This window comes from Oculina patagonica, chromosome 3 (genome assembly GCF_052425735.1).
Source record: "Oculina patagonica isolate OP01 chromosome 3, crgOcupat, whole genome shotgun sequence".
NCBI classification, from domain to species: domain Eukaryota; kingdom Metazoa; phylum Cnidaria; class Anthozoa; order Scleractinia; family Oculinidae; genus Oculina; species Oculina patagonica.
The window spans coordinates 24419126-24444854 of record NC_135760.1 but is presented as its reverse complement, the minus strand read 5'-3'; the positions used below and the strand labels follow the sequence as shown (position 1 = coordinate 24444854).

General features: G+C 38.8%; 5 protein-coding genes across 7 annotated transcripts; 3 read left to right on the top strand and 2 right to left on the bottom strand.

Moving 5' to 3' along the window:
- The first annotated feature begins 684 nt into the window (after nt 1-684).
- Nucleotides 685-2858, top strand: LOC144647149 (uncharacterized). The gene has a single exon (XM_078506904.1). The coding sequence runs from the start codon at nt 1127-1129 to the stop codon at nt 2291-2293; it is 1167 nt and encodes a 388-aa protein (XP_078363030.1). The 5' UTR covers nt 685-1126; the 3' UTR covers nt 2294-2858.
- Nucleotides 2859-4830: 1972 nt separating this feature from the next.
- LOC144647169 (uncharacterized) lies at nt 4831-7145 on the top strand. The gene is made up of 2 exons (XM_078506929.1): nt 4831-6575; nt 6912-7145. Exon 1 carries the CDS (start codon nt 5193-5195, stop codon nt 6354-6356), a length of 1164 nt encoding a protein of 387 aa, XP_078363055.1. The 5' UTR covers nt 4831-5192; the 3' UTR covers nt 6357-6575; nt 6912-7145.
- A 1704-nt stretch (nt 7146-8849) lies between these two features.
- On the bottom strand, nt 8850-17231 carry LOC144647172 (SRR1-like protein). 3 transcript variants are annotated; one of them, XM_078506932.1, is made up of 7 exons: nt 17057-17231; nt 16740-16780; nt 14012-14196; nt 12203-12298; nt 11553-11701; nt 10326-10371; nt 8850-9360 (listed from the first exon to the last, which is right to left on the bottom strand). In XM_078506932.1, exons 1-7 carry the CDS (start codon nt 17218-17220, stop codon nt 9163-9165), a joined length of 879 nt encoding a protein of 292 aa, XP_078363058.1. In that variant the 5' UTR covers nt 17221-17231; the 3' UTR covers nt 8850-9162. The 3 variants fall into 3 exon arrangements, with proteins under 3 accessions (XP_078363058.1, XP_078363059.1, XP_078363060.1); XM_078506933.1 differs by having other exon boundaries at nt 14012-14148; XM_078506934.1 differs by having other exon boundaries at nt 17047-17199.
- A 1262-nt stretch (nt 17232-18493) lies between these two features.
- Nucleotides 18494-21794, bottom strand: LOC144647179 (dCTP pyrophosphatase 1-like). The gene is made up of 5 exons (XM_078506941.1): nt 21595-21794; nt 21375-21453; nt 20759-20790; nt 20418-20452; nt 18494-19270 (listed from the first exon to the last, which is right to left on the bottom strand). The coding sequence occupies exons 1-5, from the start codon at nt 21696-21698 to the stop codon at nt 19059-19061; spliced, it is 462 nt and encodes a 153-aa protein (XP_078363067.1). The 5' UTR covers nt 21699-21794; the 3' UTR covers nt 18494-19058.
- Nucleotides 21795-21828: 34 nt separating this feature from the next.
- On the top strand, nt 21829-24207 carry LOC144647180 (cytochrome b-c1 complex subunit 9-like). The gene is made up of 2 exons (XM_078506942.1): nt 21829-22061; nt 23885-24207. The coding sequence occupies exons 1-2, from the start codon at nt 21921-21923 to the stop codon at nt 23945-23947; spliced, it is 204 nt and encodes a 67-aa protein (XP_078363068.1). The 5' UTR covers nt 21829-21920; the 3' UTR covers nt 23948-24207.
- Nucleotides 24208-25729: the final 1522 nt, after the last annotated feature.

The window sequence follows — 25729 nt, the reverse complement described above, 5'->3', positions numbered from 1 at the left end:
CTAGTATCTTCGATAGATTTTCGTTACTTGGCCCATAATTGTGGAAGGTTCGATTCCGAACCCAACAGCCCACGGTCGGAAGGCGTAAGGGATAAAGGATAAAGGGGTAAAGATCGTACCTTTTTGGCGGTTAAAATTTGTGGTTGTCTCTCGTTTGCTCTTAGACTTTTATAGACTCCGTTTCACAAAAAACTGAGTAACCGAATAAGAAGGTCGTTTCATAATCTTTCTGCAAACTTAAAAGGCTTGTGTCACACTTTCTCAATTACGGTAAACGCTGGGGACGGAGACGTGGATTTATCCCGTATACCATATCTGTAAATCTCAATTTCATAAAAACCGCAAACTTTCTTTTTTTTTTTGTCACTGGGTAAGATTGCTATCCTTAAAGTGGCACCCTGCGAGCCAAAGCCTCTTAAAAAAGAAAGGCTCTCAGCTGCTAACAGGGTATGTCAGTTTTAGATGACTGTTAAATGAAGACTGTCACATACTGGAGTCCAGCTGTTTATACAGTAAAACCGAAAAGCGGACGTTTTGCAAAAGTTCAATTTAAAAAAAAACTTAACTTATCCTACTTCTATGTCAAAATGTATTATGATGCAAATAGAAAGAAGAAAATTATTAAAGGAGCATAAGGTTGGACCACAGTTTCCTCAGAGACAATCCGTAGACAAACTATATAAACAGATCTTTCTTTTTTTTTCAGAGTTATGAAATCTATGGAATAGACTAAGACGTCATCTGAATGCAGGCGAAGAACGTCCGTAAGATAAACGACGTGTCTGTCAGATCCTGACAAAGATGAAAGAAATAAACATTGTACATCTTTGACAATCTTCTGAGAATTAATGCCGCAGTGGAAGATATGTAAGCTTATGAACAACAAGCATTACAAAGCAAAACAAAATTCCTTTCAGAAACGAAATTGATGACGTTTGTAGTCAGCAAAAATGAACGGAGAGTATATATTCCAGTGAGTATAATAACTACAGTGGTAAACCAACATGAATCATTAAGAGGCTATCGCGCGCCGTTTATCTCATACACCTGCTGATCGCCCACGGGGAAATACGATTCTACAGAATCTACGCGACACAAATAATCCGGCCTCCTCTTTGTTTTGCAAATGATGAGGCATCACATAAGTCGTCGTATGGCTGCTGCTGTTTCACATCGAATTCAAAATGGTGGTCTTCTTCTTCGATTACTTTGCAGTCGAAAGTATTTCAGGCTCCTGTTGCTGTTTACTTTTATTGTGTTCATCGCTACGATCGCGTCTGTTCTCAGAGAGGATGAATTTTTTATGCGTGGGTTTCATGGAAACAAATTGGTCGAACTTAAGTTTCGACAAGAGCAGTCGCTGAAGAGTACTCTGGCTAATATAAAAGGAAAAAGCAAGCTAAACAAAACCACATCAAGCACGGAAAGCCATCAGAACGCCAACTTGGAAAGTACAAAACGGTGTCTCAGCTGGTGTAATAAAGCAAATACAGATGGTCACTATTTTCTAAGCGCTGTTTTACTTGTACGAATTTACTCTAGTGATTTGGCTAAGCTCAGCACAAGAGAGATGATGCAGTGGCTTTATTACTTGAAGTACGCTGGCTTTGAGCACGTCTACGTGTACGACGCTTATGTCTTCAAGAATGAATCGCAAAAGAGTGCTCTTGATTTCCTCATAAAGGAGGACTTCGTTACATATGTTGACTGGAGTCATAACGCGTACCCTTACTCGGTAACTGGGACTCAGGAAAGCGCGTATCAACATTGCTTTGAAAACTGGGGCAATCAATCCAAATGGCAAGCAAGCATTGATATCGACGAATATCCATTTTGTCCTCAAGATACCAAACCTAATTTTATGCAACGTTTTATCGCTAATTTTTCGAGACAACGACCCGATGTCTCTCAGATAACAATGCAGAATTTCCTATTCCTCGGTAAGCCACTAAGCGAAAAGCAACATCCGCTACTTATCGACCGACTCAAACGAAGAACACCCAAACCTTCAAACGCTTTAGTAAAACCCTTCTACAAGCCATTGCATGTAAGAAAATCAGGCGTTCATCACCACGACTTGGGAAAAGGCATTTCAGTGGACGCTGATAAAAATACGATCAGGCTAAATCATTACTGGGGAGCCAGACTTCAAAACTGGGGTGAGGACACGCCAGAAATTTTGGCCAAGACAATAGAAGACAACACGATGAAAAATATTACAGAAAACCTCCAAAGCTGCGATCGCGTTTGCTTGCCAAATGAATCCATAATTAATACGTTTCGCTGGAATTGAGTCATCTTCGCTGTTTCTATTTTCATTAAAGCTTGGAACTTAAAGTACATTCAACTATCCTATTTACGCCAAATAATGGCTCGTTTTGTATTTTTTTACAGACCGACAAAGATATTTTAACCTGTTTTTAAAAAACATCGATAAAATCGCATAAAATATTCAAAGATTATTAACTGTTGAAAGCGAATTCAAGAAGATAACTCCACGTGTCGTAATTTTAAAATATAATTAAAACACAAAGAAATTGTCAACATTTATGAAGTATTAATGAGTTGCAACCTTTAAAAATCCTCATGATAGATTAAGAGAATAGACTATGCTACACTGGGGACACTACGCTACCCTTTACATGACACCCATGTTGCGCCCTGCTCCAAATTTCCGCCATTTTTACGCGGCTATATTTCCTGTTTTTTGGTGGCTCATGGTTTAGTTTGCTAGGTACCGTAATGATTCGATTTAGCCCCGGGGCGCTTATTTACTTTTGGCACTTCAAGGGAGGGCGCTTATTCGAGACAGGGCGCTTATTTAATTTTTTGAGAAACAACCAAATGTTAAAAACAAAACTTTAAAAATAACTAACAATGACAGAAGCTATAACAGTGAGAAGCTGTTAAAAGTTCAGCTACACTAAAAAAATTATCCATTTTAGCAGTGAAATATATACATGTACGGTACGGTAAACGTTCATGAGTTTATCTGTGCTTATACGAATGAAGGCGCTTATATGAATGAGGGCGCTTATTAGAATGGGGGCGCTTATTGGAATAGGGGCGCTTATTGGAATAGGGGCGCTTATTGACAAAAACACATTCGAAGGGGGGCGCTTATTCGGAAGGGGGCGCTTATTGGAAGGAGGGCGCTAAATCGAATCATTGCGGTAGTCCAATCCCTAAACTCTTTCAGGGACTGGACTAGACACCGAGTCGAGCAGACTGGGTAAACAGGGGTCAAACGCACCGCGCGCGCATTTCCAACTACAACTGCCGCTTATAAATGTTTTAAACTTTTGAAATCCTCGACTTTCAAGCCAAAATTTAAGACATTCACTGAAAAGGTAAGCTTTGTACGCGCTATATGAATAGAGAATTTAATAACTGTTATCCTAGTTTACCAGCGGCTTGTAATTTGGTTTACTATGGCTCCGCTGTGAAGGTACGAGTCTGCCGGGATCGTTGTGTTCTTGAGCACAACACTAATTTCTTATTTCGTGTAAAGTAGAAAAAACCAATCGTAATTTGCTCACACGCGTTTTCCCGCGCTTCGTGCCGCCTTCATGAATGTGGATTCTCTGCGTCATAAGTGATTAGCCAATAATGTTGGTTTTGGGTTTACAAGATTCAGCTGAAAATCACTGAATGCTACAGAAACAAGACTTAGGCGCCAGCACTGATAAGTCAATGGGCTTCTCCAATCCATGCATTTGAATTGAAACGTTATATTTTCTCAACTCACTTGACCACCTTTGAAAGAAAAATATAAAGAAAGAAGGGAATGCACCTACATACTTCGTCATATTTATCTGGTCCGCTTAGCTGAGTAAAGAGGTCGATTTACAGTCTTTCTACAAACACTACCGATAGCTAAGATAGCTAAAAAGGATTGTACCGGAAGCTCTTTTCCATTTAATACAAAACAGTTTGCATATAGTGAAGAAATTATTCTACATGAACGAGCGTGGGACAAAGAAAAATCTGAGTCCCGCGGGCGCCCTGGCCTTGGGTCCCGGGCTCTTGTCCTCTTTCATTTCACCGGCTTTTTTTTTCTGGGTTGCTGATCCTAGGTTGCAGGACGCGTGTCACATCAACCTAGTAGCCTAGCTCACATGTCAGCGGTCTCCGTAGCTCAGTTGGTTGGCGCCCAACCGGTATCTGGGAGGCCATGGGTTCGATTCCCGTCGGGGACTCAGATTTTTTCTTTGTCCCACGCTCGTGTCATGTAGAATAATTTCTTCACTATTTATCACCGAGCTTAAAATCTACCATCTTTATTATTTACTAGTTTGCATATAGTAGAACAGAAAATTGTGCCCTACTTTTATTTCAGACTTTACTGCATCCAAGTTCACAATAAGCCACTGAATCAAAAGCCTTGCCTACTGTCCTCATTTCCTGCTCATTTGGTCTCGCCATAGTTAAAGTTTGACTGCGTGAGTGCGTCTAGGCTGATTTGCCGTCGAAGCGTGTCCAAAAGGTATCAATAGATATTGAGATGCAGATAAAAAGAAGTGTCAATTGTGAAAACGAGATCAACCGCGTCCATTGACGCAAATCAACGTCCATATTATACAAACAATCGGCAACCATGACACTGTGGCAAGTAAAAACCCTGAAGGCATTTTCCGCCTTCGCGGGAGTAAAGCCAAATCATAAAACTGGACACACTGGCCAGCAATCTTCCCCAACGAAAAAGGAAACATTTTATAAGATACGAAGCATTAGGTGAACAGAGTAATGCCAAATGAATTACAGAACAAAACTGGGCTACAAAACCGTGAAAAAAATCCTTTTCTTTTTTTGGGTCATGGAATCAGTAGACTGTGACATCATTTAAATAGCGAAGCACGTAACCTTTTTAAGGTTTGCAACTGAATTTTGTCTATCAGATCCAAAAAGGTTGCATGTAATTCAGCAGCAAAGGATATCAGTGTAAGTTTATGAACAAAAAAGAGCTGCAAAACTGAATGTAACCACTTTCAAAAAGAAAATTGCTGCTGTGAAGTGTGGTCAAGTGTGGTCATTCCAGGTGTAATCAACCAAATCGAAAAGTAAAATATTTCCCAGTATGCAAAATAACTAGTGGTGAATCAAACCAAGAGGCTATTGCGCGCCGTTTTTCCAATGAAGTGCTCGCCTTGTACGAAGACATAACGGAGCTATACAATTTTGACGGATTGGTGATGATGAGGCTTCCAGTAATTGGTCGCATTACTGCCCCTATTTCACGTGGAATGCAAGATATTGGTTTGTTTCGATTGCTTTGCAGTCGAAAGTATTTCAGGTTTCTGTCACTGATTACAACTATTGTGTTTTTCATTTTGATCGCGTCCCTTTTCAAAGAGGACGAATCATTTGTACGTGGGTCTCATGGAAACAACTTGGTCGAGCTTAAGTTTCGACAAGTGCAGTCGCTGAAGAGTACTCTGGCTAATGTTAAAGAAAAAAGCCAAATTAACCAAAACACATCAAGCATGGAAAGCCATCAGATCGCCAACTTCGAAAGTACAAAACGGTGTCTCAGCTGGTGTAATAAAGCAAATACAGATGGTCACTATTTTCTAAGCGCTGTTTTACTTGTACGAATTTACTCTAGTGATTTGGCTAAGCTTAGCACAAGAGAGATGATGCAGTGGCTTTATTACTTGAAGTACGCTGGCTTTGAGCACGTCTACGTGTACGACGCTTATGTCTTCAAGAATGAATCGCAAAAGAGTGCTCTTGATTTCCTCATAAAGGAGGACTTCGTTACATATGTTGACTGGAGTCATAACGCGTACCCTTACTCGGTAACTGGGACTCAGGAAAGCGCGTATCAACATTGCTTTGAAAACTGGGGCAATCAATCCAAATGGCAAGCAAGCATTGATATCGACGAATATCCATTTTGCCCTCAAGATACCAAACCTAATTTTATGCAACGTTTTATCGCTTATTTTTCGAAACAACGACCCGATGTCTCGCAGATTACGATGCAGAATTTCCTATTTCTCGGTAAGCCACTAAGCGATAAGCAACATCCGCTACTTATCGACCGACTCAAACGAAGAACACCCAAACCTTCAAACGCTTTAGTAAAACCCATCTACAAGCCATCGCATGTAACAAAATCAGGCGTTCATCACCACGACTTAGGAAATGGCATTTCAGTGGACGCTGATAAAAATACGATCAGGCTAAATCATTACTGGGGAGGCAGACTTCAAAACTGGGGTGAGGACACGCCAGAAATTTTGGCCCAGACCATGGAAGACAATTCAATGCAAGAAATTATAGAAAACCTCCAAAGCTGTGATCGCGTTTGCTTGCCAAATGAATCCATAATTTACACGCTTCGCTGGAATTGAGCAAATTAACGCGCACACAAATTGGTACGCTCCCAAGACGGCACGTGCTAATCGCGTGCGAATCCACTTTTTTCAAGTTCTTAGAGTACTTATTAAAACAGTCTAAAGTTCAACACTAAAAGTATAAACAGACACATGTTATCTACACTTTTTACGAAATGATGATACATGAAGGCGGGTTTGGTTCCTGGGAAAAAGTTGGCGTAAAATATCGTCACTGTGACCCTACAGCAAGAGACAGACAAATACCCTTCTCTCCTCCGCAGAGGTCTCTTTCGTGTTTCGGGCTGGGAAATAGGGAGAGGAATTTCGGTTGGAGAGGTTTTGAAATAGTAAGCGCGCGGAGCCTGGAGAGAATCGAAACGAAAGCGCGCGGGGCACACTGGGAAGGAGAAAGGAAAGGAGCTCCTTCGCCCTTCCCGTCGTCCCCCGCGCTCCCCCTATTTTTCATTTTTCGTGTTTTCGCCTTCCTCCCCGGATTGTCTGTGTTTTTTCGCCTTCCCCCACGAAAGAGGCCTCTGCGGAGGAGAGAGCAAATACCTTGAGAATTAAAAGAGGTCCTTATTTTTTTACGAGGAGTTGCTTGCTACTGGTCGAACAAATGTAGTCCATATGGTTTTTGTCCCGTAATGTAGGTCCAAAAAGTTAGGTTTCTTTCCAGTAAGGAAATATAGTGCAAATGCAAAATTTTACAAATCCACCAGAGAAATGATTTTCTTCAGTCTTCTAGCAATTTCAATCAAATTCAATAACCGACAATGGTAGAACTAGATATCACGCATTTCTGAGGATATAAAAAAAAAAAAAAAAAAAAAAAAAAAAAAAAAAAAAAAAAAAAAAAAAAAAAAATAAAATATATAAAAAAAAAAAATTTAAAAAAAAAAAAAAAAAAAAAAAAAAAAAATAATTTTTTTTTTCTATGACAACCTTATTCAATTAGTGTATATTTATTTGATTTTCCAAATAACGTGTTAAATTTTTTTAGGCTCAACAGGCTCTTTCGTAATGGGGATCTACAGCAACTCTTGCTTTGCGGACACCTCGCAATTACGGACACCCCGTTATTACGGACAGGAGTTAAAGTCCCGACGAATAAGAATTACTGAAAATAACTCTCGCTACTACGGACTTTTTCTATTACGGACACCAAATGATCCCGAAGGTGTCCGTTGAAAGAGAGTTGACTGTAAATGCTAAGTTTTAACTTATAATAGCTTCTTTCAAAGAGTAGGGCATGAAGTTCCCGGTGTTGTGGTCTGTTCTATTCCATGGGTTGGGTGGTGGGGTGAGATCATCACATGACGGATGCGGCTGCCATAGGCGCCTTATATGCTGATGTTCGATCTCATCCCAAAATTCTAATTGTGAAGCGCATTGGCTTTGTAAATGCGCTATATAAGCACCTATATCATCATTCATTCATTATGCGTGGAAATTTACTTTAATGGTAAGATGCAAAGAGCTTGTCGAAAAAGCCCTTGAATGGCAATTTTGATGACTGCTTTTAAGGCTTTTTCCAGGAAAAGGAAGAAGAAAATTTGGAAAAAATAGGGGAAATGGTTGGGTGTGCAATCGCGGAGAAAAATTTGACTATTTCTATTTAGTACAAACGGAATTCATAAACCCAGACGCGCCAGTCTGCTCATCACACTCTATTTTCAACGAAACATAATAATACCGACTCAGAGATTCACTAAGCAAGGAAACGCAAATGTATGTCATTCAGTTTTAGCTTTTTTTTTAGCTTTTTACCCACTTTTCAATAAGAACATTAACGATAAAAAAGTAACTTGACGATTCGATGACTTCATGTCATCATTATATATCAAAAGTGTAATGTAAAAAATTAACATAAAGATTTTTATACAAAAATAGAAGGGTGATAGAGAAATACAAAATGTAATAAAGCATAAGCGCGTTTATTTTCTTATTAAAATATATATTTAAAAATCTACTACTATCAGAACTTTACCCACTTTATTATTGAACTTAAAATCCCTTCTGTTTATAATATACGTATTTATTAATTAAAAGGGACCTTAATTGACTCGAATGGAAGGGCAAAATCTTCAAGGTAAAGTAAATAACGGGGGACCAGGAAGGGGGGGGGGGGGGATTGTCAAAAAAACCGATGATCCGGAGGGAGAATTTATTAGAGAAGAGACTTTAAAAGGGAAGGAGAGATGGAGAGGGATTTAAAAGTTTTAACGGTACTTGTTTCAGAAGTTTTGCACGTGCAGTGAAACAGTTTTTAACTTTGCTTCGTGGTATTGGCTTTCGTAACAATTTACAATGTACTCTTACTATAATGTTAAATAAGCCGTCAAACGGAAAGCGGAACTTTCTGGACATACTGTAACTATAGAAGTACTAAGCAAGCTAACAAAAAAGGGTTATAAGCTTCCCCAGATATTCCATATTCCATGTAGCTTATTAACCTCCTTACAGAACACTGTACTTTAGATAGAACTAGGCAATGAATAAGTTTCCAAGTAGAGGGCTGAATAAAACTTTTAATTAGAGTGGAGTTTTTACAATATATCGCTCATCAGTGCTTTAAATAAGTTATGTTGCTTTGTTAGCTCACTTACAAACGATTTTTTATACCACGTATTTAAGCTCACCTATAGTTAAAAAGACGAAACCTCCCAGGGATTAAAAGCCCAGGGATTACACCCTGTACTTTACATTTTAAATTTACAATATTAATTTAATAACCCCTTAGGGCAATAATTAGGGCGTTGTATTATCGGAGAGATTTTTTCAGAAGAGTTTACAGTACATTGTCACTGTTTTGTAATGGCCATTAGACGGAAGCGTCTCCATTCGTTGTCACTATTTCAGGATCATTTTGATCATATACTGGTTCAACATTGTCTTTCCACACCGCATGAGGTACCTTTGCTAACATTTCGTTCGGAAACCAGTGCACTGCTGAGTCATTAAAAATGTCACTGTGATGAAACGTGTTGGGAATTGGTGTTTCTATCATGTATGGAAGAATCTGGAGGCTGTTTGTGAAGGAAAATAAATAATCAAAGGACCTCAGATAGTTTTAAACATTATTAGTTTTAAGCATTAAGCAATGGAACAGTAAAAAAAAAAGAGTTCGTAGGCGTTTGTTAGGATGTGTAAGTGCATCGAATTAGAATTTGGAGTGTTGGTTTTTGTGGAGGGAGGAAAACCATAGCACCTGGAGAAAACCCTCGGAGCAAAGATGAGAACCAACAACAAACTCAACCCACATATGGCACCAGGCCAGAATCGAACCCGGGCCACATTGGTGGGAGGCGAGCGCTAGTATCACCACTGCACCACTCCTGCTCCTTCTTCAACCAAGTTCAAAGTTCATAAATGTCAGTATAATCAACTCTTGTTTCTCGTGCAGTGCTTCTCCCCATTAAAAATAGTTGTGCCAAAATATAAACGACTGTGTGGGTCTGGGAGCCTAATGTGTTTGCTGGGTCTGCGCACTATCAACCAATTAGATATGCTTTGATTATGCCGACCACTCAGTGCCCAAGTACAACACTTCTGCTAGCTCTGACTTGGTGGCAGGGATGGGTACACTGACACATTGATGCCCAAGAGTATTAGAACAATCCCTGTTTTCAGGGATGTAGCCAAGAAAAAAACTAAGCGGGCTCAGTAAAAACCCCAGCTGTTTTTTTGGCAGGCCTGTGCACCTTTAAATTACCAAAGTCTTTGTTTGCGAGTTAAATTTTAACTGGTGATAAACTGTCTTTCAGTTGGTGAAATTGGCCAGTAGATCACCGCGTTTTCCTTCAAGAGGAAGTGAATTACACTTTGCAAATATCTGCCTTTTGAATAAACCAAACAAACCACAAGCCTTCCAATAGATTACTTATCAGATAAAATGTAATTTGTGACAGACCATTGTCCAGGCTAGTGGGCTGAAAACACACCTTCGATAGACCACTATACAGAAGTATATAAAAATAAGGATACATTGTAGATATATGGTGCTTCATCTCTCAGTTGTCTTGAAGGTAATCTGCAACAAAAAGGATGAACAAAATTTATATCCAATGATATCTGATTAAGGTAAAGTCTGATCTGTGGAGAGAAAGTAACGGAAAGGCATAACACTGTTTAAACTAAAAGAAATTTTTAAGGTTTCGTGCTGATCAATCTAAACCACCAACACAGCATGACAGCATTATTTTGTTGCCTTGCATGCAGCCTTTATGGGTAACAAAAAACACTGGCGTTTAAGATACCTTGGGTAAAGACAATGAAGTTCCATTTTGAATGCCCAAAGTGATCAAAATCTGCAGTTTACACCCCCAAAAGGGACACAACCATCCTTGCCCTTTTCATGTGGAAATCCACCCCTGAGACAGAAAGACAATTTAACAAATAGATTCCATTTTGCCGTGCGTCTGTTCAGTTATAGATCACAGATGACGTCAAAATGTGGTATGAACAGAGAAGTGGCCCACGAGGCGCTAGCCGAGTGGGTCACTGATGTTCATACCACATTTTGACGTCTTCTGTGATCTATAACTGAACAGACCCACGGCAAAATGGAATCTATTTGTTTTATATAATAACACAAGATTTTAGCACACTTCAGTGTGACAGCTGGTGTGAGCAATGCCGCCGTAAAGATGAGCTAAGTTGTTTTGATTTAAGTTTTCGTTAACACGAAGCACTGTTATAATCCGATTAATCGATTAATTAAATAAACAGAAAAATGGTCAATTGAAAGTCAATGAAAACTCTAACCTTAATTCCGATTTGGAAAGTTGTTCAAATCTGTAAACATAACCGAAGCGTTCAACCGAAATTCGTTTGTTTCCCGTGGCGTCGTCCAATTGCACAACATCGGTCAAACTTTCATACAGATTTTGGATAATTCTCGAATAATTCACTGTCTTCTTCAAGCTTGATTCGCCCAGTTAAATGCTTCGAAAGGTGAACGATGCTTGGCGTATTGTTTCTCACTGGACATTTGTAATTAAGCTGAACTTTTTTGCTTTGTTGTGGCCTCGCAAGTTTGAAAAACTTTGCCAACAACTCTGATTTGGACTATGAACTCTAATTACGCGCGCGAGTCACACCACCGCGTGACGTCATCCATGTGTCTGTACTCTGATAGATCATAAGTAAGAACCAATCAAAATGCGCGTAGAATTCAGGTTATTATATAAACAAGAATAGAGCAAGCCACACCTTTCTTGATAGCTTGTGAACCTGTTTCCAAGAATAACAACATTGGATAATCCTGGACCCCAGTTAGCCCAAAGAACACTGTTATAAAGAGGTTTACCACAATGAAGCATGAAAAATAATGTTAGGCTTTCCACTTTTCTCTTTCCTTCCTAAACAGATAAATCAGACAAAACATTAATTTTGCCTACACTACCCAGAAAAACACACACAACAGTGCTGACCTACAGGTGACTGGCTGTAGGTCAGCAAGGATCTCATAACCAGTTTATTGCAAACATTGCCACTGACCTACTAGTGTACTGTTAATTGTAATACTCACTATCACAAAAGATTGTGCTTCATTAAAGAAACTATAACCCAAAAGCACTTTGTGGAAAAAGGGGAATGTATACCACCAACCTGCTGAAATCAGCTGAGGTGCCGCCAACCATGCCTCTAGAGGCAGAGGTATGCAAAACCTAGAAACTATGAATTACAATAAAAAATCTAAAAAAAAATTGAGATTTTTGATTTTAGTCATTTCTTAATTTCTAGTTTTTGACTTAGACTGATTCAAACTTGTTGCGAACAACACTACATTAACATAATTATCTCAAGAAATGACCCATGATATTCCTCCTACCTGGACTCAGTCAAATTAGATATCCTACCTCATTGTGTTCAATAAGGGAACTTCCAAACTCTTTAACCACAATTTTATCATCTTGTGAAAAATGAGGCTCGTAGATAAAACACAGGCCAGTTAACTGGTAAAAAAAAAAAAAAAACAAACAAAACACATTTCAGTCCTGAACCTATTTGCTAATCATTTCAGCATTTGACTGCTGTTTCTTTAACAATGTGAAACGAATACTCCTCCAGGGACTCCTTGGATCAATTACTGTCCTTTTTTCAGTTTTTCACTATTTTTCAGTTTATCATTTACTGGAACTTTCTGTTGCACTTTCTGTATTTCTTTTTTTTCGATCATTGAACTTGTATGAAATAAAATAAAAAAATAAAAAAATCAATCACTATCAATTGCTATCGATTGTTATTGATTTTCTCAATCGATAACAATCAATAATAACTTTTCCTGTGAGTTCGATTGTTATTGATTATCAATTTCAATCATTACCGTACCCAAATTCGCAAGTAGCCAATCAGGAGCGCGATCTACTGTCCTGATATCCTGCGATATCAAGTCACTGACCTGGTATGCCACCATATCATGGTCACTTTGAAGTAAAGTATTGTTACTGTGAGATGAATTGAAAAGAGGTTTTACCAATAAAACAGAACTTCGTAATTTAAATTTAGCGGTGTTTAGCGGTCGTAAAAAGAGAAAATCTTTCCCGCCAAAACTAAACTTGAGCGCGCTCGCCAATTGCGCGATGTTTGCCGACGAGTACTGAGACATTCAGACTGAAAAAAATGAAGTCGAAATTTCCTTTCCAAATGTTTCGCTCAATTTTGATTTTGAAAATTTAGAGAATGAAACTCTAAACAAACGAGGGGGAAAAAGGCAGAAGAGGAACTTGGTAAAAGTGTTGAAGACCAAGTCAATACATTTGCAGTACGTACCTTGAGAGCATGGCTTCAACAGAGCGATTGATATAACCAGATTTTTGGCTAAATTTGGGTACGGTAAATACCTAATCGTATCTTTTTTGGTACGCTTCGGCTGCATATCAGGCTCGTTTGGTCTCGCCATGGGTATTTTGGACGAACCATGGCTCAGCCAATCTCGCCTGATATGCCGCCGAAGCGTACGAAAAAGGTACGATTAGGTATAAATATCGATCAGTGATTGATATTGATAGTATCGATTGATTTTCCGATATTGATCTCAATCGATTGACTATGCCTGGAAGTTCAGACCCAACTGTTTCCCCCGCCTCCCGCCTCCCACAAGTCATAAGTGCTTGGTACATTATACATTGTAATGTTCTCAAATGCAACTTGTCACAAGCCGCACAAAAGATTATGTCACATAAATATTACCAAGGTAAACTATTGCTAGTATACACCCTAGCCTAACAACCAGTAGTGGACACAGAAGAGGGACCCAGCCCCCTCCCCATATTCCTTCCAATCTTATACAAGAAAAAGCCATCATCACTCTGACTAGCCCCCTGCGTTTGGGCATGTTTTGAGTACATCTGGCTATGCCACTGACAACTGTTCAACCCTCTAAGTTTATTAATTTTTTTCCTTAGTGGTCATTTGGTCACCGACTGTTCAAGTTTGGTTGCCATGGTGACCAAAATGGTCTTAACTTGGAGGGTTGCAGTGTCACAGTGACAGTGTGTGCTCTTCGATGCATCCATTACTAAAACTACACAAAGTCGTACATGAAGTGTGTACAGTGTGTGCTCTTCGATACATCCATTACTAAAACTACACAAAGTCGTACATGAACTTGTATTTCAAACCACCTCACTGGTCAAAATTCATTTGCTGGATAAAATGCATTTTACCTGAAGCAGTTCTTTCAACAACAGCAAAAATGCAAACTGGTATCTGGCTATAGGACATGAGGATAATTTTCCAATTCCATAACAAACTATATCAGCAATAGGTTCCTTTGGGATGGCCTTGATTTTTGGTTTCTCTGCTGTACAGGAGGAATTTTCCACATATGAATCATAATTGCCAAACAGTTCTAAAGAGAGGGAGAAGTGAACTTTAAACTGACATCCCAAATAGTAAAGTACAAAATAAGAAGCAAGAAACTATTAATTGTAATATACAGAAGGATTTTGTTAAAAGGGAAAGTGAAAGTTAACATTATGTCAAAGTTTAATTTGGTTATCAAAATTATGTACATAAAAATGCACATTGGATATTTTAATATTAAATTTAAAAACTAAGCATTACAGATTCAGTACAATAATAACTAGTAATAGTTCTCACTAGTAAACTGTCCCCGCCTTTTCATAATTTGTTTTACAGCAATAATCTAAGATTACTGGTAGTGGAGTCTTTTTTTCCGCCTTTAATTATTGATGCCGATGGACCACAAAATTAACCCTTTTTTTTATTGTGCCATGTACGTCACGGCATTGTTTGCTGTGGAATTTCTTGTTGTATGACACCGTTGCTTCCTAAAAAAACTCACAAGTTCAAGTCGAATATATTACCTAGCGGAAATAACACATAACACATTGTTCGTGGTGACAACACGCAAGCTTATTCCCTGGCATATAACATTCAAAATGAACTTATAATAATTCCCAGGCCAAAAAGCCTGACAATTCCACGAGTAACAAAATATGGCAAATTCAAAGATTCGAGAAAACAATTTTTTGATCCTTATTCGACCATTCTTTGGATCAAATAAACTGACAGTTCGTTAGCAAAACGAATCATCTTGTATTGCATGACAAAGTTCACGCTTTTGTTTGTTACTCGTCGTAAGATGTATACGATTTCCACTTGTTTTCACAACGTTCAGTCGCTGACTAAGATAAGAAACTCTTCGTCCCCCGCATGATACGCCTGTTATGCTTTGCATGTCATTTTTGGTATCATTTCAAATTCAGGTACCGTTTTACATATTTCTTCAAGCACATGTTTCTTGTGATCACATTGCGACGGCTATTTTTATCTTTTGCGGCACTGACTTCCGTTGCTCCTTTACGAGCATTCCGGCAATCCTTTGCGAGCATTAGGGCAATCCTTTGCGAGCATTTGGGCAATCCTTTGCGAGCCTCTTTGACCAAAATCGAGCATCTCAAGCATCTCAGCGGTCCGCAATCCTCAATCCTTGAATCTGATTGGCTAATTGCACACGCTCCAGCGGTCCGGATTTTCCTAGCCTGCATTGTCGGCGTTCAAAGGGGAAGGAGAAGGGGGAGTTTGAGCGCGAAGTGCGAGGTGCGAGGAGAGAGCGTGGAGCATGATCGGAGAACGGGGGAAGGGGAACGCCGGCCATGACGCTATTGTTTTTTTCATACTGCCCCTAAGGTACGTGTCATCTGCTTGTCCTCTGTTTTACATCTGGCTGTCAAAATTATCCAATCTGATCGGTGCTGACTTTCGCTGGGAATAAAATCTTTCACTGCTTGAATTGCCTATCTAATTTTTTTTTTCTTCTCGTCTTCTTGTCAGAAATATGACAAAACAAAATTTTTTCATGGTAGATCAACCTTTCAAGTGTGGATTTGTTATGAAAAGTTGCCGTTTTGAGACTGAGAGAATCAAGCAGCGTTTCTGGTGTTCGAGTTTATGGCGTCAGGTTGCAACCGGCTGTGACCCAAACAACTTTATATCTCACAGCCTGTAGTGCTTACTGGTTGCCATTAAACTTGTTATTCTTTGTAGATTCAGTAGTTTGATACCAAATCCTACAACGGCCGTTTTCTTTCGAAGATTCAACTGCTTTGCAGAGAAATCGCACAAGACATTCGTCACTGGATTCATCTGTATCATGTCTGCATTGAATGAAAGTTGAGAACTGACCACAGCAATCAAATTAATCGATTGAATGACATACATCTGACTGATCAGAACAGTCAAGTTTCACACCCTATACATTCTGACCAATCACGATTTTTGCGTCCAGAATTTGGACATAAAAAACGATAAAAACAATAGCGTCATGGCAGGCGTTCCCTTTCCCCCCTTCGCTGATCGTGCTTTGCGCTCTCTCCTCACACCTTTTCTCCTTCCCCTTTGAACGCCAGCCACGCAGGCTGGGATTTTCCCATCTGGACCCCGCGTACGGACCGCTCATGGCGTGAAATCATTTTGCAGCTTAGGTCCCTCTAAGAGACTCCCTCTAAGAGTTAAGCAGAGGTCTTGAGCACGGCCCTCGGCCTGTGCCCTTGGGCCGTACTCAAGACCTCGAGTACAGTTTTTCCCAAAATGGACCTCCCGGCCGGCAAATAACATATATATATATTATTGTAATCACTTTAAGTTTAGTGATAGTACGGTATTGTATCTTTATTCACCTGAAGTAAAATTTCTTATTTATTAATTTAGGAATATTCTTTTAATTAATTAATTAATTTAGTAAGGATCTGTTTTGCTGAAGATTCTCATCAAATCCTTGAAGATCATGAAATGTCATCATAGAACTTTCCAAGGTCCTCCACAGAACCTTTGGAAAAGATCCTTTTATTTAAGGGTCTATCATAACGTCTGAAGAAAGATCCTGAGACTTGCAAAGGTATTAAGCTTAATGCGAGCGATGGATCTCACCTTGGACACTTGATAAAAACTCACTCCCTGAAATTTCCTCCCTGTTTACAGAAAAAAGTTATGTCACTGAGAATCTAACGTTCAAGAACCAAAGAATGTTATTATAAGTGGAAAGATTTTCTCACAGCCCCATACATTAATTATGTATGCAATTATTTCATTCTTCCACTACACACAAACAGCATTATGAAAAGAACGAGTCAGTCTGAAAATTGTATGCATAATTAATGTATGGGGCTGTGCGGAAATCTTGCCTTATAAGTTAAAAGTCAAATCACACCTACAAATTAAGTGTACAAAAGTAAACCTTTTCATGCCTGCATTTCTCGATTTTCATCCTGAGTTCATTTGCATCGCATGTCGTTGTTTCGTAGGAAGTGCAACTATTCAATAATTTCGTATTAGATCCGTTTTTCTGCTTGTAGTTTCTATTCTTTGGACCCTTTCTTTTCTTTACAATTTGAAAGCCTTCGTCCGCCATTTTGTTTACAAGATCATAAACTAGTTCCCAGGTTTAAAAGAGACTTCTAAACTGGTTCCCAGGGCCCACTCTTTTCATATCGTCCTCAATCCTCCACCTTTCCTCCCTGCTCCCTCTTTGGTCAATAAAAATATTCATCAACAGCAATGTTTTTTGATGTACAGAATACTGGAAAATTGCATTTCCAAGCTTCTAAATTTCACATTTTTCTGGGGGAGCATGTCTGAAGGCGCGTTTACACGACAGAGAAATTTTCGTACGGACCCGTAAAAAAATTGGTTCGGACCTCACCACTTTTGTAGAGTAACACTCAAATCAAAACGGGGCCATAGGACAACTTTTTGATGGGTCCGTACCCAATTTTCTCTGTCGTGTAGACGCGCCTTCAGACCCCCCTAGGGAAAAGGGGCCTTATGAATTGTGGCCCCCTTTTGTGTTCACAGCCTGGGGTGGGTGGGGGGGGGGGTACTCCCATATAAGGGCTACAGAAGTATGTGCCACCCAACAGGGTATGCTTTTTGCCTCTCTGACTCTGGAACAGGGTATAAAACTCAACCTTTTGACTCTGGAACAGGGTCGATTTTTTTCCCAGAATCCTAATTAAACACGATCGAGTTTAGCTATGAAACTCCACTCCTCTTATCACTTTATCTCCAAGCCACAGACAAAGTCATGTGAGCACATTGTGATATATGCTTGTGTTTTTATATCTATCTACATAATATTTCCATTGTGGATATTGTCTGGAACAGGGTACCAATTTTGCAATGTTTGCCTGGAACAGGGTTGCAAATTCAGCTTTTTTTCTCTGGAACAGGTCCAGAGTCTCAGCAGCACACCCCTGTAGTAACTTTAGAGAGTACCCCTCCTGGGGTTCACAGCCGCCTATTCCACCATTGGAAGCCACTTATGAAAAATGTTAAAAACTTAAAAGTGTCACTTTTGTGAAGCAGGGCATTTTTGGGGGGAGGGGGTGAAAGGTACCGGTAAATTCTACGGTTCCTTTCCACCCTGGGTGAAGAAGCAATACTCCAAGTTGCTGCAGTGGCTCTTGACAAAGTGAGAGCCTGTAAGTAATGTGAGCAGTTCCAGTTAGCCTGAATAACGCATGCATTGGTTAACCTAAATGGCACTCTGGTTAGCCTACAGTTAGCTTACATAGCTTCTTGGGAATTGGGATTTCTGGCATGCATGGGTTGCTCGCTCACATATGGTACACTCAGCTATGAACCTGTTTTATTGACGACTAAAAATAACAAGAAGACATTAATTTGTTTTTTTTTAATAAACAAAAAATTTCTGGGTTAAAATCGACCACAGTAAAACAGCAATGAATTAATTTTAAGTTCCCCTATATCCAACAAAAGATCTGTTGGCTGTTGAAACAAAGAGCCCTTTTGTTGACATACGTAGAAACAAAATAAAATTTAGTCATGTTTGCAAATATCAAAATATCATTATTGCTCCTGACAAAGATAAATTTTCAAGTAAAAGTTTTTTCTTTTATCAGAAGAACTTAAACACAACATTATTCACAATGCTTTTCATAAATGCATAGTTACATTAAATCATGCCTTAAAAAGGAAAAAAGTACAAATTTCTTTTACACATTTACAAGGAAATTATTTTTAAGAGTTGAGAGCAGAAAATAATTTAAAATTACATTGAGTTCAATGTAAGTCCTAAAATAATTTAAAGATTTAAAATATCCTACTTAGAACAAATTAAATATATTAAGTTGTGTCCCCTGAATGAAACGGTGAACACATACATCCCCTATTTACATTCATTACAAACAAGAGAAATTGAAGTTCCTAGAAGATATACAGGTTCATCTGTCAGTGTTTTGAAGAATTCATTTCCTTGTATTCTGTGTATTTCTTGCTTGATCCCTTGACCAAATCGGCAGGATATTTCTTGGAATTAACTGCTATTTTTGCTACTACTTCCTGTGGAAGATCAACGTGACATTTTTCTGCCAGTCTGACTAGGTAAACTAGTACATCACTAAGTTCTTGGGCAAGATGGTGCTTCTCTTTGGGTGACCAATCTGGAAGAAAAAATAATAATTTTACAAATATTAGTTAAAGAGCTTACTAATGTCAGAAATTAAGTTTACTCCTTCTTAAATGGGATTTGTCCATCATAGGGCAGATCAAGAGGGTACTACGCATGTGACTTTTGTTGTGCCTGCTGCTCGTGTCATGCAAAAATTGTGTATAGCATCGTTCATATAACGATGTTCGATGCTACAACTGTCGTAGGGTTTTGAAACAATACATGCTTCAAAATGCTGTTGTCATACAGGGCAAATGCAAGCAAAATGTAGGTTTGATTTACATTAAATGATTTGTGTTGCAGACTTGACATAAGCTCACACATGGGGCTAAGTTGTGCCATCTAAATTGGCCCTTAAACTTTCCAAGTGCCCCAAAAAGGATTAATCAATGCTTCAAGTATAACTGGAACATATAGTTTTTACATTTTGGACAAGAAGCCTGTTATGCCTGTTACTGTCGATTGCATCTACCTGTGAACGCATGCGCCAAAAACATGTTTTCAAATGATGTCAAACATCAGCGTTTCAGCTGTCAAACTTTGAAGTTTAGCAGACCGAAATGGAAACTTTCGCGCCGAAAGTTTAACACATTCCGGTTTCGAAATGGCGGAAAGATTAGATATAGAAACTTCTTGTGAGAAACTGATGCTGATCTGTGTCGATATCCATACACAGGTTCACTTGAATCATTTCTAGCGTAAAGTTTCGCCCGTACTCGGTGTTTATGGTGAGTATTTTGAGTGCAAAAGTTAGCGTTTCGGTCTGCTAAACTTCAAAGTTTGACACCTGAAACGCTGACGTTTGACGTCATTTGAAATCATGTTTTTAGCGCGTGCGTTCAAATCAAAACCTTTATTTATACACGATGGGATAAAAAAGCTACATAGCTTGTGGGGTCGTGTGTAAATAAAACATTAAAACTATATTAAGGTAAAAAAGCTAAAAAGCTAAGCTAAAAATAGATAAATTGCTAAAATTGTTACAATGATAAAAAGATAAAAAGCGCTAAAAGCGTTCACAGGTAGATGCAATCGACGGTATTTTCACATCAGTTTTAGCTTTGATCTGCTGATGCAGGTGAAAAGTGTTTGGATAAGACCAAAATGACAATTTTTTTTTATTGCTCCTTGAGACTAACCTGGAAGCCCCTCCTGTACTTCGCCTTTCCACTGGCTGTAAAATTCAACAACAACAAATTCTTAAAATCAGTTCCTCTACAATTTTTAAGAAAAAACATCAAAGTAGAAACAAGACATTGGCAAATGGAGAAGTGAAGATAATACAGAAACAATTAATTGTGAACTAAAGTTTGTTTTTTGTCTTCATGAGCCACCACAACCTCAAAAAATTGTTTGTTTTGATTTCGCAGCAATACACTGTTCCTAGGTTGGAAACAAATCTCTGTAAGCCATATTCACTGAAGCAAGAGGTTTCTCATACAAGTTGATGAAAGTTTTATAAATACAGCTTAATACTTACAACAATTCTGCCACTTCTCCAACTTCCCCAACCTACAAAACAGAACATAGATGACATTGTAAACAGATGTGACAATAAACATAGATATCAGTCATAACAAACTGTTTCGAATAACTTGGATAAAATCTAAACTCTTCAATAGCAGATTCCGAAGTTTCCAATAAATTAGCGTTGTCACTAGAGATTTAATAGCACCTAGAAAAGGTTCTCCTTTTGACGATCATTTGTATTATTATGCAAGCTTTGAGGCTGAGATGTGAAAAGTTGATGTCCAAAATATTCTATGGGATCTAAGGTACCTTAGTCCAAAATCAAGAAAAAAAGTTAATATTAAAGCAATTTTGAGCACATTTTTAAAACATTAAAAAATGCTAGATTAGTTTGGTAGTGATGAAATTTTCAATCAGCAATCCAGCAGTCTTCCAGGTAAATTTAAACTCTCATACTTTTCCAGGAATTAAAAAACCAGGAATTAAAAAACCTGGCAATTCAGGAATTCTGCAGAAGGCATACAAAGCTTGTAAAGAGTCGCTAACAGTAATATGTATGATTTGGACACCATTCATTTCCCCTCATTTCTAAATCAGGTCAATTCTATTAATAATTAATAAGATACCATTGCAAGCACAAGATTCCTGGGCTGGTGAAATTGATCCCAATCTCTTTCCTTTGCAAACTGGGACTGCATCTGCCGACTAAGGAGAAACAAGAAAACAGTTAAATTTAATCTGAAAACCTCGATAAAACAAAAGGTCACAAAAAGTACGTGTACATGACATAATCGAACATAAGCGAGCGCTTGCCAAAAGCTAGTGCGCTGCCCAAACTTAGCTTACATTTTCTCCAACGAAGGCTCTTCGCTGAACCGAAAAGTGTCATCTCCTTGAACATCCATGCCTTCGTCTTGATCTAATGAGCCGTTACACAACATATTCGACATCCGATCGTCTAAAGGATTGCAAGGAATCGCAAAGAAATGAAAATACAGCGTCCTTCAAGCTTCGTACCAACAAACTTGGCGCGAAGATGACGTATAAATCCCATCAGACTTTGCAAGCTACAAACATGACCATCGTCCCTTGCGACATAAAATACGCAGCCGCCATCTTGCGTTTGAGAAGCCGGTTCAAAGTTTGGATTGCTGAAAGATTCAGGAGTCACAATGAGTCTTGGAAGAACAGTTTACAACGCTTTATTCCGTCGAACGTCCACATTCGCGGTTACTATTATTGTTGGAGCGTTTGCGTTTGAGAGAGTGTTTGATGAAGGAATGGATAACTTATGGGAAAACATGAACCGAGGGGTGAGTTGCAACTGTTTTGTAAGCTTACAATCAAGCTTGCTGTGCATCAATTTATAGTCGAATTAAACTGCCTTTATATTCAGTTTCGATGATTAGTCATCCCGAGACTAAACTGCTTTAAATTTCAGTGAAGTAGTGGCACTGATTCGAAGCATGGTCAATATATTAAAGCAAATTATCTGATCTCTCACCACCATGTTGACCGCTGCTTCAACTAACTCACTGCCAGTAGTTATATTGCCAAAGCATTATCTCATACCCAGATTTTCTCAACCCTTAGAGAGAAAATCTGGTAAAGTCGGATTTTGCTTACATCAAACGTGTCAGAAACAGACACACGATGCGACTATGCAAGCTCGGCAATTAAGTGGATGAAAAGCTCACTTGGCTGTTAGGCATTTTTACCGTACCCGAATTCGCAAGTAGCCAATCAGAAGCGCGATCTACTGTCCTGATATCCTACGATATCAAGTCACTGACCTGGTATGCCACCATATCACGGTCACTTTGAAGTAAAGTAGTGTTACTGTACAATGAATTGAAAAGAAATTCAAGTACCAATATAACAGAACTTCGTAATTACTGAAAAATTTAGCGGTGTTTAGCGGTCATAAAATGAGAAAAACTTTCCCGCCAAAACTAAACATGAGCGCGCTCGCCAATTGCGCGATGTTTGCCGACGAGTACTGAGACATTCAGACTGAAAAAATGGAGTCGGAATTTCCAAAATTTTCGCTTAATTTAGATTTTGAAACTTTAGAGAATGAAACTCTAAACAAACGAGTGAAAAAAAAAAAAAAAAAAGCAGAAGAAGAACTTAGTAAAAGTGTTGAAGACCAAGTCAACACAATTTGCAGTACGTACCTTGCAAGCATGGCTTCAACAGAGCGATAAATATAACCGGGTTTTTGGCTGAATTTGGGTACGGTAAATACCTAATCGTACTTTTTTGGTACGCTTCGCCTGCATATCAGGCTCGTTTGGTCTCGCCATGGGTATTTTGGCTCGACTGCGTCTCGCCAAAATACGAACCATGGCTCGACCAAACTCGCCTGATATGCTACCGAAGCGTACCAAAAAGGTACGATTAGGTATAAGTATTAAAATAGGTCATTAACTACTTTCCTATACAAGGAAAGATAAGTAACACAATCTTGAGATAGAGTTCACCAAATCCTCAACCCAGCTGTAGTCACCGGAGAAAAATAGGGGAGCGCTGTGCAGGCTAGCTGTACAGGTCAGATTTGCAAAGTTTTTGTGTCTAAGCAGCAAACGATTTAGGGTAAAACTTGTTGCTCCAGAAAATATCCATACTCCTCCCACAGAGGGTTTTTTGGTTTGAATCCTCCCAAACCTCTAGAAATTCCAGTAAAGCCCCATACTTTCCTTTACAAGTTTTGGCTTTTGAGACCCCCCACCCCCTCAGAATTTCCAATGACCTTCCATGGGGTGGGTATAAATATTTTATGGACCTGCACAATAGACACACAGTAATGAAATACAGTAAAATCCTGATTCCACAAACCCTCAATTTCTTGAACTTCAATGTAGTTTTATTCATTATTTTTGACAGACTTGTAACACCTGCTACCCATTTATCTTGCTATAATACCTACCTACTAGGATATCTACTACTATAAAACCTACATCAAAGAGATACTTGAAGGGCTTATTTACAACTCCATCTTGGAGACCTTGTGTTTATTTGAGATCTGCCATTTAATCAAGAAAATACGGTACATGAAGTTGAAGATTTCCTTTACCGTTGTTATTATACATTATTAAATATTAGAAATAACTTTATTGCCTTCTTTTGCCACCAGAAACTGTGGAAGCACATAAAGCACCGTTATGTCAAGGATGGCACTGAAGATGATGATGAATAACAAAGGAATTGTGCTTAAGTTAAAGAATTTTGCCTTGTAAACTTTTGAAGAAAATCTGCAGTTTTGTGAATACTTGGGATGCATCTGACTTTTTACTGTAAACCTCAACAAGGAAAATGCTTCATATTCTCTTGTGATGGTTGGATTGAACTGTGTGTGAACTTGATGCTGTAAAAATTGATCAACAGTATGTTACCTTCATCATGTTCTTTCTGCCTAAAGAAGATGAAGTAATAAAAAATAATTATTTTACACCTGTGGTTATATTTCTGTGAAAATTGCTTACAGTCAAACTGGATGTTCTTTTGATTTGCACTTTGCAATGTTGCAGCACAATGTTCCGGCACAATGTTCCAATATTGATTGACAGTTTGCTCGTCACAACTTACAACTTTCAATTCAAATTTGCTCAAGCAGGTTGCAAAGTACCGGTTTTCATTTAGCCGTATAAAACGAGGTTATACCACCTTTGTTTCAAAGAAACAGAAAATTAATTACCCATTATTCGACTGTTCATCAACCATGTCAACAGAATGCGAGAAATAAGCAACAGGCTTAGTTTCATTGTTAAGCTAGGAATTACACTTCAAAATTACAAATGCAAGCGGTAACTTGCGGAGCAAATTTGAATTTTTAAGTGCAATTCCAAGTTTGGCGATTTCAACTAAGCCTGTCTCTAATTTCTCGCAGTCTTTCGATAAGCAGTTGACCATAGGGCAATAATTATTTCATCCTTCTTTGAAACAGAGGTGAAATTATTATGTTTCATACGGGAAAAATGAAAACCGGAACTTGGCAACTTGCTCAGGTAAATTTGAATTGAAAGTTGCAAGTTGCGACGAGCAAACTGTCCATCAATATTGGAACATTGTGACGCAACATTGCAAAGTTCCCATCGAGAGAACATCCGGTTTGACTGTAATACTAAATATCTTGTGCTATAATTGTGTGATTTTTATTTTAAACAGATGTTGTGCAGACTTTTACAACAAGATGTAATGTAGAAGGTTGCACAGACTGTTTAAAATTACATCACTTTCATCAGCAGTCAGTCTACCCCTGTTGATAAGCAATTTGGTAAAAAAATCAAAAGCGATCGCTGGTTAAAAATTTGATAAAAACATGCTTTTGACTACCAGTCTGCATTACTCTACAAATATTTTATCTAATTTTTTAACAGATCGCTTTTGAATTTTACCAAATGTCTTACCCCGGCTACTCATCCATTTTCAAAAGTCATAATGTATTCAAGAGCCTAGCTTCTGCAACTTAGACCGTTGACTTACTGATGTGAATGTCCTCTCGCAAGGGGCAGCACTGGCAGAGTATCAGTTTGTCTTAAATTCTTCTACATCCTCTCCTTGATCATGAGGGATCATGTGAGATTGTAGTGCACATGCTGGCACAGTATCAGTTTGTCTTAAATCATGCCACAATGTTCTGAAAGTAAACATGACCTGCAGAACAGGTTGTTATGTAGCTTGTGTAGCTGGCAGGATTTTGACTGAGTAAGAGTGCTTTTCTTAAGGTGAACGGCAGAGATGAGCTGCGAAACGCGGGGGAATTGGGGAGGAGAGGAGTTGACATCCTGCCGGGAATTTCACTCATGGCTGCGCTGCTCACAGATCCCTGCTTTACTTCACCCTCGATTTTTCTTGCGGCGTGCTTAACCCACCAGCTATGCAGACTAGTGGTTATGCAGAACAAGCTGGTGGAGTGGGAATATGAGGGAAGAGGTAATTATTTTTTCATCTCTTCAATCGGGCTTCAGATTTGTGTCTC

What these genes read in the sequence shown, in the direction of transcription:
- LOC144647179 (XM_078506941.1), bottom strand. Translation starts at nt 21,698, where the DNA reads ATGTCGAATATGTTGTGTAACGGCTCATTAGATCAAGACGAAGGCATG. An exon ending in GAGCCTTCGTTGGAGAAAAT is followed by an intron (nt 21,454 to 21,594) that starts GTAAGCTAAGTT and finishes GTTTCTCCTTAG; the next exon opens with TCGGCAGATGCAGTCCCAGT. An exon ending in AGTACAGGAGGGGCTTCCAG is followed by an intron (nt 19,271 to 20,417) that starts GTTAGTCTCAAG and finishes TTTTTCTTCCAG; the next exon opens with ATTGGTCACCCAAAGAGAAG.
- LOC144647172 (XM_078506932.1), bottom strand. Translation starts at nt 17,220, where the DNA reads ATGGCGGACGAAGGCTTTCAAATTGTAAAGAAAAGAAAGGGTCCAAAG. An exon ending in GTTTTTATCAAGTGTCCAAG is followed by an intron (nt 14,197 to 16,739) that starts GTGAGATCCATC and finishes CCCTCTCTTTAG; the next exon opens with AACTGTTTGGCAATTATGAT. An exon ending in CCCTTATTGAACACAATGAG is followed by an intron (nt 11,702 to 12,202) that starts GTAGGATATCTA and finishes TTATCTGTTTAG; the next exon opens with GAAGGAAAGAGAAAAGTGGA.
- LOC144647149 (XM_078506904.1), top strand. Translation starts at nt 1,127, where the DNA reads ATGATGAGGCATCACATAAGTCGTCGTATGGCTGCTGCTGTTTCACAT.
- LOC144647180 (XM_078506942.1), top strand. Translation starts at nt 21,921, where the DNA reads ATGAGTCTTGGAAGAACAGTTTACAACGCTTTATTCCGTCGAACGTCC. An exon ending in GGGAAAACATGAACCGAGGG is followed by an intron (nt 22,062 to 23,884) that starts GTGAGTTGCAAC and finishes TTTTGCCACCAG; the next exon opens with AAACTGTGGAAGCACATAAA.
- LOC144647169 (XM_078506929.1), top strand. Translation starts at nt 5,193, where the DNA reads ATGATGAGGCTTCCAGTAATTGGTCGCATTACTGCCCCTATTTCACGT.